This window comes from Melozone crissalis, unplaced genomic scaffold (genome assembly GCF_028551555.1).
Source record: "Melozone crissalis strain CALT ecotype California unplaced genomic scaffold, PUWL_Pcris_2 ptg000019l_1, whole genome shotgun sequence".
NCBI lineage: Eukaryota > Metazoa > Chordata > Aves > Passeriformes > Passerellidae > Melozone > Melozone crissalis.
This window is the reverse complement of record NW_026535797.1, coordinates 3,706,954-3,720,814: the sequence shown is the minus strand read 5'-3', so window position 1 is coordinate 3,720,814 and position 13,861 is coordinate 3,706,954. Positions and strand designations below refer to the sequence as shown.

General features: G+C 58.5%; 1 protein-coding gene across 1 annotated transcript; it reads left to right on the top strand.

Moving 5' to 3' along the window:
• The first annotated feature begins 549 nt into the window (after positions 1 to 549).
• On the top strand, positions 550 to 12,502 carry LOC128937513 (uncharacterized). The gene is given in 10 exon segments (XM_054277249.1): positions 550 to 734; positions 968 to 1,234; positions 1,441 to 1,554; positions 1,696 to 1,888; positions 1,891 to 2,115; positions 5,517 to 5,752; positions 5,959 to 6,072; positions 8,752 to 8,876; positions 10,478 to 10,591; positions 12,366 to 12,502. Coding segments are annotated over 10 exon segments (1,710 nt in total).
• Positions 12,503 to 13,861: the final 1,359 nt, after the last annotated feature.

Below are 13,861 nucleotides of genomic sequence, written 5' to 3'. Positions count from 1 at the left end.
CAGCCAGCAGAGCAAAGACTCTGCAGGGCCCTGGGGCTGATCCTGCATGGACACTTGCCCAGCCCCACAGACCTGCTCATGCCCGGGGCACTTGCTCTGTCTCTGCAGCCTGCATGCTGTGCCACCACACCCAGGACAACGAACTCTGTGGGGACAAGAGAATGAAGTTCAAGCTCTGTGTCCACACCTACTGCCAGGTGAATTCTCTTGAGACTCCCTCCAGCTTTCAGCCCACAAGGGCCCTGCCTCCCTGACCTAACAAGCTCCCGGCCTTCCCTGCCTTGCAGATCCTCGCCACTGGACTTTACCCACGCGAGGACACTGGACACTTTCTCGTTGGGGACACCAGGCGCATCATCAGGGCAGCAGCCAAGAAGGTGGGCATGACCTGGCAGGAGGAGCAGGCAGCTTTGCACCAGGAGAGGCTTGGCCACCTCCTCCTGCTCCCCAGCAAAGAAGCCCCAGGCCTGGCTCTTGCAGGGGCCTCGTGCGCACGTGGCTCTGGGGACTCTGACCTGGCTCTGCCCACATCCCACTCACTGTCTGGAGATGCAAACAGACCAAAAAGCTCCAGTCCTGACATTCATGGGGCTGCTGTGCTCTTTCCAGAGCTGTTTCATCTGCTGCAAGATGGGGGCCACCATCACCTGCTGCCAGACGGCCTGCGACCGCACCTTCCACCTGCCCTGTGCCCCAGACGGACAATGTGTCACCCAGTACTTCGGGGCCTACAGGTAAGGGCTGCCCACCCTCACCCTCGGAACCCCTGCATTTCTCTCCAAGCCCTTTACATTCCAGTGAATGCATAAGGCGAGAACCCATGGTTGCCAGCAACGTGCCCCACACAGGGACAGAACCCACACAGGGGCTGGGGCTCCCTCACACCTCCTGAACCCACACTGCCAGCACAGCCCAAGGGCTCTGCCCTTCACCCTTCCCTCACCCATCTCCTCCATCCTCCTCACAGGTCCTTCTGCTGGGAGCACCGCCCACAGCAGGCACTGCGGCCACGTCCAAGCCAGGACAACACCTGCACCATCTGCCTGGACACGGTGGAAGACAACATCTCCTACATAACCATGGCATGTCCCGCGTGCCAAGACGCCCGCTTCCACCGGCACTGCATCCAGAGACTGGCTCTGCACGCTGGCATTGACTTCCGATGCCCGCGTTGCCTCAAACAAGAGCCGTTCATGACGGAAATGCTCACCATGGGGATCCGACTCTCTAAGAGGTTGGCTTTTCTCCTCCCAGCTCACAAGGCACCAGGCACAAGCACAGTGCCCGCCTAGGGACTGCCCTGCCAGGCCTGCCCACCCTCTGGCCTGTCCCTCTTGCCCTCAGCTCCAACCAGTCCCTGCAAATGGGACAGGCAAAGGAGCAGTGACTGCGGCCACCTGCCTCATGTGGGCTCAGCTCTTTCCCTTCCTTCTCTGGCAGACCCCCATCATGGCAGAGTGACCCAGACGTCGGACCCTCAGATCAGAGGCACGGCCGCTGCGATGCCACAACGTGCCTTTGTCCAGGAGGCAGGGAGCACTCGCAGGCACACGGGTAAGCTGCCAAAGCAGCAATGCAGCGATCTGAGGAGGATCTGTATCCCCACAAGCACAGGGATGTAGAATTACGCACAAGGGCTCTGCCAGGCACTCCCTGCCCTGACACTTTGTCCTCACCACCTCCTTGCTCCTCCAGACCCTGGCAACTGCGGCTCTGCAGCTCCTGCGCTGCTGAGGGCATCCACCGACTCTGCTCCTCTTTGGGGAACAGCACCTGCTCCTGGGAGTGCAGCACCTGTGCTGCCACCGACACTGGTAGGCAACAAAGCTTTCAGCACTATGCAATCCACACAGGGACCACAATGGGCCTGGCACCAGGGCCCTCGGCACACAGCTTGGCTCCTGGAAAGGGCGGGATACCACAGCGGCCTCTCCTGCCTGCAGCCTGGGGACTGTCCTGACAACCTTCCTTCTGCCTGCCCCTCTTTGCAGGTTCCACTGGCAAATCAGACCTTGTGGGCCCCAAAACCTCAAGCACAGAACTGCTGACTCTGTCCCAGGACACGGTGCTCCTCAAGAGCAGCTGCTCCATCAGCCCTCAGCAGGCCTTCAAGCAGTGCCACACTGAGGAAGAAATAAAGTCAGGGGCAATGCACAGCCCTCCTGCAGAACCCTGCAGGATCCAGGATGGGCCAGCCCACAGTGCTGACACCTGCAAACCCAGCACTCCCAACCAGGCAGCACCACAGCTCTCCCAGGGCAAGTGCCTGGCCAAGACCACCAGCTCTTCCTCTTGCCCTCGGTGTGCCTTCAAACGTGGCTATCCGAAGAAAGACAGTGCCTCAGCGGTATCATACGGCCCACCCGCAAAACGCCGCAGGATTGACACTGGGCCAGCCCACAGTGCTGACACCTGCAAGCCCAGCACTTCCAGCCAGGTAGCATCACAGCTCTCCCAGGGCAAGTGTTCCACCAACACCGCCAGCTCTTCCTCTTGCCCTCGGTGTGCCTTCAAACGTGGCTATCCGAAGAAAGACAGTGCCTCAGTGGTGTCATACGGCCCACCAGCAAAACGGCGCAGGATTGACACTGGGCCAGCCCAGAGTGCTGATGAAAGCAGCCCCAGCACTTCCACACAGGCAGCGCTGGGGCTGTCTGAGGGCACTTTGGCTGCCAACAGTCCAGCACCACGGCCACAACGTCCATACAGGCCTCCATGGATCTTCCACGGATCCACGATGGACAACCGCTCCCAGCCTGGGCCCATTCGCATGAGACACGTCTGGCAGCAACAACGGCGGGCAAAAAAACCCTACAGCCGGCCACAAATACACAGCAGCACCAAATGTCAGCCTGCCCACACCCCCATCACCCTCACCCATCAAAGACACATAATCAAATAATATAAATAGATAAAGAAAGAAAGATAGATAGGTAGTTTAGATAGATAGATAGATAGATAGATAGATAGATAGATAGACAGATAGGTACACACATACATACATCCATACATTGATACATAAATACATAGACAGATAGACATACACAAAAAATAAAGTTTTTTTACACTATGAGAACGCATATGTATTTCCCAGTAATTTTCTTCAAACTTCCTTCAAGCTTCTCTCACTCTAACGAACACGGATCTACGTCCCCAGGGTTGACAGCACATTCCTGTGGGAGGAGGGGAAAGGGAAGATGGGGCAGAGGCGCCCTGGGAGGATTCTACCGTATCAACATCAATCACCTCTTGTCCACTCCCTCCCTTCTGGAATATTCCCTCTTCCTCACTCCTCCACCGGACTCTGTAAGCACACCACCCTCTCCCCACATCCTCATAGGTGCACCCACCATCACCCAACCTTGTCCTCTCCTCCGAGCCCTCTACCCACTGCTTGATTTGTACCTCGACCCTGCCTACACTTTCCCCTTTATAAACCCCCTGCCATCCCGCTTCGGGCCACCAGCTCACCCCTGACACCGGCTCGCTTCAACTGCACTTGTAGTCCTGATTCCCTCCCTCCTTGGACCCTCGGGCTTCCCCCAAATAAACCCAGTTGCATTTGCCCCAGTGCCTCGGGTCCTCCTTCGCCCTGGTCGCGCCATCCATATCCATCCGCGACTGTGCTCACGGTGGACGGCGAGGAGCCGCTCCTCCGGCACCCACCAAGGAGTGACCTGCCCGCACCCACACAGGAGTTCCCTTGCCGGGGGAACCATCCCGCACCCAGCAGACTTGGTGTCAGCTCTGGCCTCTCCCTGCCATCCGGGGATCTGCTGTCCCACCTGTGTCCCCTGCCAGCAGATGTTGCCACCAGCCTGCTCCCTGGAGAGCTGGGGCTCAGCAGCACGACAGGCCGCACCACCCCTGCTCAACCATGCCTCCCACAGCCCTGGCTCACCCACATTCATTTGGTCACAAATACAAAATTTACTCCCAGCAGAAGTTAATCCCATCCCCTCCAAAGAAGCCACTACTGCAACATCACCACTTGGGATGGGCATGGCACCACCATCGCCCATCACCACACATCAGTGCTGCCCATGTCACAGTGGCCCCAGTGACATCATCACCAGGCCAAAGGCACAAAACCTGGCTGCATATCAACACCACCCTCAGAGTCGAAGAGAGATTGCGAAGAACGAGCTTGCCTGAGGCTGCTCAGGCACCGGGGTAAGCCAGAGGCTTCTGCTGCCTCTGACACAGCTAAAACGCATCTCTCTCTTCACTCAGGCTTGGAAGACAACAGTCAGGAGGAGAAATGCCAGCAGGGCAGCGCAAGAGACGCTCCGGCCGCTTGCCAACAAACTCTCCTAGATCCAAGAGGGCACGGCCAGAAACTGTCCCCAAGGAAAAAGGTAAGAGCAGAAGCACCCCACAGCTCCCTGGCACTGGCTCAGGGCCTTCTGGGGTAGTCAGTGAGGAGCCAAGAACCAGGCCAGGCCCAGGCAAGAGCTCCCACACTGGGTGGGGACCTGGGCACGTGATGGGGCAGCCACGCCTGACCTGCTCTGCCTTTCAGCCAGCAGAGCAAAGACTCTGCAGGGCCCTGGGGCTGATCCTGCATGGACACTTGCCCAGCCCCACAGACCTGCTCATGCCCGGGGCACTTGCTCTGTCTCTGCAGCCTGCATGCTGTGCCACCACACCCAGGACAACGAACTCTGTGGGGACAAGAGAATGAAGTTCAAGCTCTGTGTCCACACCTACTGCCAGGTGAATTCTCTTGAGACTCCCTCCAGCTTTCAGCCCACAAGGGCCCTGCCTCCCTGACCTAACAAGCTCCCGGCCTTCCCTGCCTTGCAGATCCTCGCCACTGGGCTTTACCCACGCGAGGACACTGGACACTTTCTCGTTGGGGACACCAGGCGCATCATCAGGGCAGCAGCCAAGAAGGTGGGCATGACCTGGCAGGAGGAGCAGGCAGCTTTGCACCAGGAGAGGCTTGGCCACCTCCTCCTGCTCCCAGCAAAGAAGCCCCAGGCCTGGCACTTGCAGGGGCCTCGTGCGCACGTGGCTCTGGGGACTCTGAGCTGGCTCTGCCCACATCCCACTCACTGTCTGGAGATGCAAACAGACCAAAAAGCTCCAGTCCTGACATTCATGGGGCTGCTGTGCTCTTTCCAGACCTGTTTCATCTGCTGCAAGATGGGGGCCACCATCACCTGCTGCCAGACGGGCTGCGACCGCACCTTCCACCTGCCCTGTGCCCCAGACGGACAATGTGTCACCCAGTACTTCGGGGCCTACAGGTAAGGGCTGCCCACCCTCACCCTCGGAACCCCTGCATTTCTCTCCAAGCCCTTTACATTCCAGTGAATGCATAAGGCGAGAACCCATGGTTGCCAGCAACGTGCCCCACACAGGGACAGAACCCACACAGGGGCTGGGGCTCCCTCACACCTCCTGAACCCACACTGCCAGCACAGCCCAAGGGCTCTGCCCTTCACCCTTCCCTCACCCATCTCCTCCATCCTCCTCACAGGTCCTTCTGCTGGGAGCACCGCCCACAGCAGGCACTGCGGCCACGTCCAAGCCAGGACAACACCTGCACCATCTGCCTGGACACGGTGGAAGACAACATCTCCTACATAACCATGGCGTGTCCCGCGTGCCAAGATGCCCGCTTCCACCGGCACTGCATCCAGAGACTGGCTCTGCACGCTGGCATTGACTTCCGATGCCCGCGTTGCCTCAAACAAGAGCCGTTCATGACGGAAATGCTCACCATGGGGATCCGACTCTCTAAGAGGTTGGCTTTTCTCCTCCCAGCTCACAAGGCACCAGGCACAAGCACAGTGCCCGCCTAGGGACTGCCCTGCCAGGCCTGCCCACCCTCTGGCCTGTCCCTCTTGCCCTCAGCTCCAACCAGTCCCTGCAAATGGGACAGGCAAAGGAGCAGTGACTGCGGCCACCTGCCTCATGTGGGCTCAGCTCTTTCCCTCCCTTCTCTGGCAGACCCCCATCATGGCAGAGTGACCCAGACGTCGGACCCTCAGATCAGAGGCACGGCCGCTGCGATGCCACAAGGTGCCTTTGTCCAGGAGGCAGGGAGCACTCGCAGGCACACGGGTAAGCTGCCAAAGCAGCAATGCAGCGATCTGAGGAGGATCTGTATCCCCACAAGCACAGGGATGTAGAATTACGCACAAGGGCTCTGCCAGGCACTCCCTGCCCTGACACTTTGTCCTCACCACCTCCTTGCTCCTCCAGACCCTGGCAACTGCGCCTCTGCAGCTCCTGCGCTGCTGAGGGCATCCACCGACTCTGCTCCTCTTTGGGGAACAGCACCTGCTCCTGGGAGTGCAGCACCTGTGCTGCCACCGACACTGGTAGGCAACAAAGCTTTCAGCACTATGCAATCCACACAGGGACCACAATGGGCCTGGCACCAGGGCCCTCGGCACACAGCTTGGCTCCTGGAAAGGGCGGGATACCACAGCGGCCTCTCCTGCCTGCAGCCTGCGGACTGTCCTGACAACCTTCCTTCTGCCTGCCCCTCTTTGCAGGTTCCACTGGCAAATCAGACCTTGTGGGCCCCAAAACCTCAAGCACAGAACTGCTGACTCTGTCCCAGGACACGGTGCTCCTCAAGAGCAGCTGCTCCATCAGCCCTCAGCAGGCCTTCAAGCAGTGCCACACTGAGGAAGAAATAAAGTCAGGGGCAATGCACAGCCCTCCTGCAGAACCCTGCAGGATCCAGGATGGGCCAGCCCACAGTGCTGACACCTGCAAACCCAGCACTCCCAACCAGGCAGCACCACAGCTCTCCCAGGGCAAGTGCCTGGCCAAGACCACCAGCTCTTCCTCTTGCCCTCGGTGTGCCTTCAAACGTGGCTATCCAAAGAAAGACAGTGCCTCAGCGGTATCATACGGCCCACCCGCAAAACGCCGCAGGATTGACACTGGGCCAGCCCAGAGTGCTGACAACTGCAAGCCCAGCACTTCCAGCCAGGTAGCATCACAGCTCTCCCAGGGCAAGTGTTCCGCCAACACCGCCAGCTCTTCCTCTTGCCCTCGGTGTGCCTTCAAACGTGGCTATCCGAAGAAAGACAGTGCCTCAGTGGTGTCATACGGCCCACCAGCAAAACGCCGCAGGATTGACACTGGGCCAGCCCAGAGTGCTGATGAAAGCAGCCCCAGCACTTCCACACAGGCAGCGCTGGGGCTGTCTGAGGGCACTTTGGCTGCCAACAGTCCAGCACCACGGCCACAACGTCCATACAGGCCTCCATGGATCTTCCACGGATCCACGATGGACAACCGCTCCCAGCCTGGGCCCATTCGCATGAGACACGTCTGGCAGCAACAACGGCGGGCAAAAAAACCCTACAGCCGGCCACAAATACACAGCAGCACCAAATGTCAGCCTGCCCACACCCCCATCACCCTCACCCATCAAAGACACATAATCAAATAATATAAATAGATAAAGAAAGAAAGATAGATAGGTAGTTTAGATAGATAGATAGATAGATAGATAGATAGATAGATAGACAGATAGGTACACACATACATACATCCATACATTGATACATAAATACATAGACAGATAGACATACACAAAAAATAAAGTTTTTTTACACTATGAGAACGCATATGTATTTCCCAGTAATTTTCTTCAAACTTCCTTCAAGCTTCTCTCACTCTAACGAACACGGATCTACGTCCCCAGGGTTGACAGCACATTCCTGTGGGAGGAGGGGAAAGGGAAGATGGGGCAGAGGCGCCCTGGGAGGATTCTACCGTATCCACATCAATCACCTCTTGTCCACTCCCTCCCTTCTGGAATATTCCCTCTTCCTCACTCCCCCACCGGACTCTGTAACCACACCACCCTCTCCCCACATCCTCATAGGTGCACCCACCATCACCCAACCTTGTCCTCTCCTCCGAGCCCTCTACCCACTGCTTGATTTGTACCTCGACCCTGCCTACACTTTCCCCTTTATAAACCCCCTGCCATCCCGCTTCGGGCCACCAGCTCACCCCTGACACCGGCTCGCTTCAACTGCACTTGTAGTCCTGATTCCCTCCCTCCTTGGACCCTCGGGCTTCCCCCAAATAAACCCAGTTGCATTTGCCCCAGTGCCTCGGGTCCTCCTTCGCCCTGGTCGCGCCATCCATATCCATCCGCGACTGTGCTCGCGGTGGACGGCGAGGAGCCGCTCCTCCGGCACCCACCAAGGAGTGACCTGCCCGCACCCACGCAGGAGTTCCCTTGCCGGGGGAACCATCCCGCACCCAGCAGACTTGGTGTCAGCTCTGGCCTCTCCCTGCCATCCGGGGATCTGCTGTCCCACCTGTGTCCCCTGCCAGCAGATGTTGCCACCAGCCTGCTCCCTGGAGAGCTGGGGCTCAGCAGCACGACAGGCCGCACCACCCCTGCTCAACCATGCCTCCCACAGCCCTGGCTCACCCACATTCATTTGGTCACAAATACAAAATTTACTCCCAGCAGAAGTTAATCCCATCCCCTCCAAAGAAGCCACTACTGCAACATCACCACTTGGGATGGGCATGGCACCACCATCGCCCATCACCACACATCAGTGCTGCCCATGTCACAGTGGCCCCAGTGACATCATCACCAGGCCAAAGGCACAAAACCTGGCTGCATATCAACACCACCCTCAGAGTCGAAGAGAGATTGCGAAGAACGAGCTTGCCTGAGGCTGCTCAGGCACCGGGGTAAGCCAGAGGCTTCTGCTGCCTCTGACACAGCTAAAACGCATCTCTCTCTTCACTCAGGCTTGGAAGACAACAGTCAGGAGGAGAAATGCCAGCAGGGCAGCGCAAGAGACGCTCCGGCCGCTTGCCAACAAACTCTCCTAGATCCAAGAGGGCACGGCCAGAAACTGTCCCCAAGGAAAAAGGTAAGAGCAGAAGCACCCCACAGCTCCCTGGCACTGGCTCAGGGCCTTCTGGGGTAGTCAGTGAGGAGCCAAGAACCAGGCCCGGCCCAGGCAAGAGCTCCCACACTGGGTGGGGACCTGGGCACGTGATGGGGCAGCCACGCCTGACCTGCTCTGCCTTTCAGCCAGCAGAGCAAAGACTCTGCAGGGCCCTGGGGCTGATCCTGCATGGACACTTGCCCAGCCCCACAGACCTGCTCATGCCCGGGGCACTTGCTCTGTCTCTGCAGCCTGCATGCTGTGCCACCACACCCAGGACAACGAACTCTGTGGGGACAAGAGAATGAAGTTCAAGCTCTGTGTCCACACCTACTGCCAGGTGAATTCTCTTGAGACTCCCTCCAGCTTTCAGCCCACAAGGGCCCTGCCTCCCTGACCTAACAAGCTCTCGGCCTTCCCTGCCTTGCAGATCCTCGCCACTGGGCTTTACCCACGCGAGGACACTGGACACTTTCTCGTTGGGGACACCAGGCGCATCATCAGGGCAGCAGCCAAGAAGGTGGGCATGACCTGGCAGGAGGAGCAGGCAGCTTTGCACCAGGAGAGGCTTGGCCACCTCCTCCTGCTCCCCAGCAAAGAAGCCCCAGGCCTGGCACTTGCAGGGGCCTCGTGTGCACGTGGCTCTGGGGACTCTGAGCTGGCTCTGCCCACATCCCACTCACTGTCTGGAGATGCAAACAGACCAAAAAGCTCCAGTCCTGACATTCATGGGGCTGCTGTGCTCTTTCCAGACCTGTTTCATCTGCTGCAAGATGGGGGCCACCATCACCTGCTGCCAGACGGGCTGCGACCGCACCTTCCACCTGCCCTGTGCCCCAGACGGACAATGTGTCACCCAGTACTTCGGGGCCTACAGGTAAGGGCTGCCCACCCTCACCCTCGGAACCCCTGCATTTCTCTCCAAGCCCTTTACATTCCAGTGAATGCATAAGGCGAGAACCCATGGTTGCCAGCAACGTGCCCCACACAGGGACAGAACCCACACAGGGGCTGGGGCTCCCTCACACCTCCTGAACCCACACTGCCAGCACAGCCCAAGGGCTCTGCCCTTCACCCTTCCCTCACCCATCTCCTCCATCCTCCTCACAGGTCCTTCTGCTGGGAGCACCGCCCACAGCAGGCACTGCGGCCACGTCCAAGCCAGGACAACACCTGCACCATCTGCCTGGACACGGTGGAAGACAACATCTCCTACATAACCATGGCGTGTCCCGCGTGCCAAGACGCCCGCTTCCACCGGCACTGCATCCAGAGACTGGCTCTGCACGCTGGCATTGACTTCCGATGCCCGCGTTGCCTCAAACAAGAGCCGTTCATGACGGAAATGCTCACCATGGGGATACGACTCTCTAAGAGGTTGGCTTTTCTCCTCCCAGCTCACAAGGCACCAGGCACAAGCACAGTGCCCGCCTAGGGACTGCCCTGCCAGGCCTGCCCACCCTCTGGCCTGTCCCTCTTGCCCTCAGCTCCAACCAGTCCCTGCAAATGGGACAGGCAAAGGAGCAGTGACTGCGGCCACCTGCCTCATGTGGGCTCAGCTCTTTCCCTTCCTTCTCTGGCAGACCCCCATCATGGCAGAGTGACCCAGAGGTCGGACCCTCAGATCAGAGGCACGGCCGCTGCGATGCCACAAGGTGCCTTTGTCCAGGAGGCAGGGAGCACTCACAGGCACACGGGTAAGCTGCCAAAGCAGCAATGCAGCGATCTGAGGAGGATCTGTATCCCCACAAGCACAGGGATGTAGAATTACGCACAAGGGCTCTGCCAGGCACTCCCTGCCCTGACACTTTGTCCTCACCACCTCCTTCCTCCTCCAGACCCTGGCAACTGCGGCTCTGCAGCTCCTGCGCTGCTGAGGGCATCCACCGACTCTGCTCCTCTTTGGGGAACAGCACCTGCTCCTGGGAGTGCAGCACCTGTGCTGCCACCGACACTGGTAGGCAACAAAGCTTTCAGCACTATGCAATCCACACAGGGACCACAATGGGCCTGGCACCAGGGCCCTCGGCACACAGCTTGGCTCCTGGAAAGGGCGGGATACCACAGCGGCCTCTCCTGCCTGCAGCCTGGGGACTGTCCTGACAACCTTCCTTCTGCCTGCCCCTCTTTGCAGGTTCCACTGGCAAATCAGACCTTGTGGGCCCCAAAACCTCAAGCACAGAACTGCTGACTCTGTCCCAGGACACGGTGCTCCTCAAGAGCAGCTGCTCCATCAGCCCTCAGCAGGCCTTCAAGCAGTGCCACACTGAGGAAGAAATAAAGTCAGGGGCAATGCACAGCCCTCCTGCAGAACCCTGCAGGATCCAGGATGGGCCAGCCCACAGTGCTGACACCTGCAAACCCAGCACTCCCAACCAGGCAGCACCACAGCTCTACCAGGGCAAGTGCCTGGCCAAGACCACCAGCTCTTCCTCTTGCCCTCGGTGTGCCTTCAAACGTGGCTATCCGAAGAAAGACAGTGCCTCAGCGGTATCATACGGCCCACCCGCAAAACGCCGCAGGATTGACACTGGGCCAGCCCACAGTGCTGACACCTGCAAGCCCAGCACTTCCAGCCAGGTAGCATCACAGCTCTCCCAGGGCAAGTGTTCCGCCAACACCGCCAGCTCTTCCTCTTGCCCTCGGTGTGCCTTCAAACGTGGCTATCCAAAGAAAGACAGTGCCTCAGTGGTGTCATACGGCCCACCAGCAAAACGCCGCAGGATTGACACTGGGCCAGCCCAGAGTGCTGATGAAAGCAGCCCCAGCACTTCCACACAGGCAGCGCTGGGGCTGTCTGAGGGCACTTTGGCTGCCAACAGTCCAGCACCACGGCCACAACGTCCATACAGGCCTCCATGGATCTTCCACGGATCCACGATGGACAACCGCTCCCAGCCTGGGCCCATTCGCATGAGACACGTCTGGCAGCAACAACGGCGGGCAAAAAAACCCTACAGCCGGCCACAATTACACAGCAGCACCAAATGTCAGCCTGCCCACACCCCCATCACCCTCACCCATCAAAGACACATAATCAAATAATATAAATAGATAAAGAAAGAAAGATAGATAGGTAGTTTAGATAGATAGATAGATAGATAGATAGATAGACAGATAGGTACACACATACATCCATACATTGATACATAAATACATAGACAGATAGACATACACAAAAAATAAAGTTTTTTTACACTATGAGAACGCATATGTATTTCCCAGTAATTTTCTTCAAACTTCCTTCAAGCTTCTCTCACTCTAACGAACACGGATCTACATCCCCAGGGTTGACAGCACATTCCTGTGGGAGGAGGGGAAAGGGAAGATGGGGCAGAGGCGCCCTGGGAGGATTCTACCGTATCAACATCAATCACCTCTTGTCCACTCCCTCCCTTCTGGAATATTCCCTCTTCCTCACTCCCCCACCGGACTCTGTAAGCACACCACCCTCTCCCCACATCCTCATAGGTGCACCCACCATCACCCAACCTTGTCCTCTCCTCCAAGCCCTCTACCCACTGCTTGATTTGTACCTCGACCCTGCCTACACTTTCCCCTTTATAAACCCCCTGCCATCCCGCTTCGGCCCACCAGCTCACCCCTGACACCGGCTCGCTTCAACTGCACTTGTAGTCCTGATTCCCTCCCTCCTTGGACCCTCGGGTTTCCCCCAAATAAACCCAGTTGCATTTGCCCCAGTGCCTCGGGTCCTCCTTCGCCCTGGTCCCGCCATCCATATCCATCCGCGACTGTGCTCACGGTGGACGGCGAGGAGCCGCTCCTCCGGCACCCACCAAGGAGTGACCTGCCCGCACCCACACAGGAGTTCCCTTGCCGGGGGAACCATCCCGCACCCAGCAGACTTGGTGTCAGCTCTGGCCTCTCCCTGCCATCCGGGGATCTGCTGTCCCACCTGTGTCCCCTGCCAGCAGATGTTGCCACCAGCCTGCTCCCTGGAGAGCTGGGGCTCAGCAGCACGACAGGCCGCACCACCCCTGCTCAACCATGCCTCCCACAGCCCTGGCTCACCCACATTCATTTGGTCACAAATACAAAATTTACTCCCAGCAGAAGTTAATCCCATCCCCTCCAAAGAAGCCACTACTGCAACATCACCACTTGGGATGGGCATGGCACCACCATCGCCCATCACCACACATCAGTGCTGCCCATGTCACAGTGGCCCCAGTGACATCATCACCCAGGCCAAAGGCACAAAACCTGGCTGCATATCAACACCACCCTCAGAGTCGAAGAGAGATTGCGAAGAACGAGCTTGCCTGAGGCTGCTCAGGCACCGGGGTAAGCCAGAGGCTTCTGCTGCCTCTGACACAGCTAAAACGCATCTCTCTCTTCACTCAGGCTTGGAAGACAGCAGTCAGGAGGAGAAATGCCAGCAGGGCAGCGCAAGAGACGCTCCGGCCGCTTGCCAACAAACTCTCCTAGATCCAAGAGGGCACGGCCAGAAACTGTCCCCAAGGAAAAAGGTAAGAGCAGAAGCACCCCACAGCTCCCTGGCACTGGCTCAGGGCCTTCTGGGGTAGTCAGTGAGGAGCCAAGAACCAGGCCAGGCCCGGCCCAGGCAGGAGCTCCCACACTGGGTGGGGACCTGGGCACGTGATGGGGCAGCCACGCCTGACCTGCTCTGCCTTTCAGCCAGCAGAGCAAAGACTCTGCAGGGCCCTGGGGCTGATCCTGCATGGACACTTGCCCAGCCCCACAGACCTGCTCATGCCCGGGGCACTTGCTCTGTCTCTGCAGCCTGCATGCTGTGCCACCACACCCAGGACAACGAACTCTGTGGGGACAAGAGAATGAAGTTCAAGCTCTGTGTCCACACCTACTGCCAGGTGAATTCTCTTGAGACTCCCTCCAGCTTTCAGCCCACAAGGGCCCTGCCTCCCTGACCTAACAAGCTCCCGGCCTTCCCTGCCTTGCAGATCCTCGCCACTGGGCTTTACCCA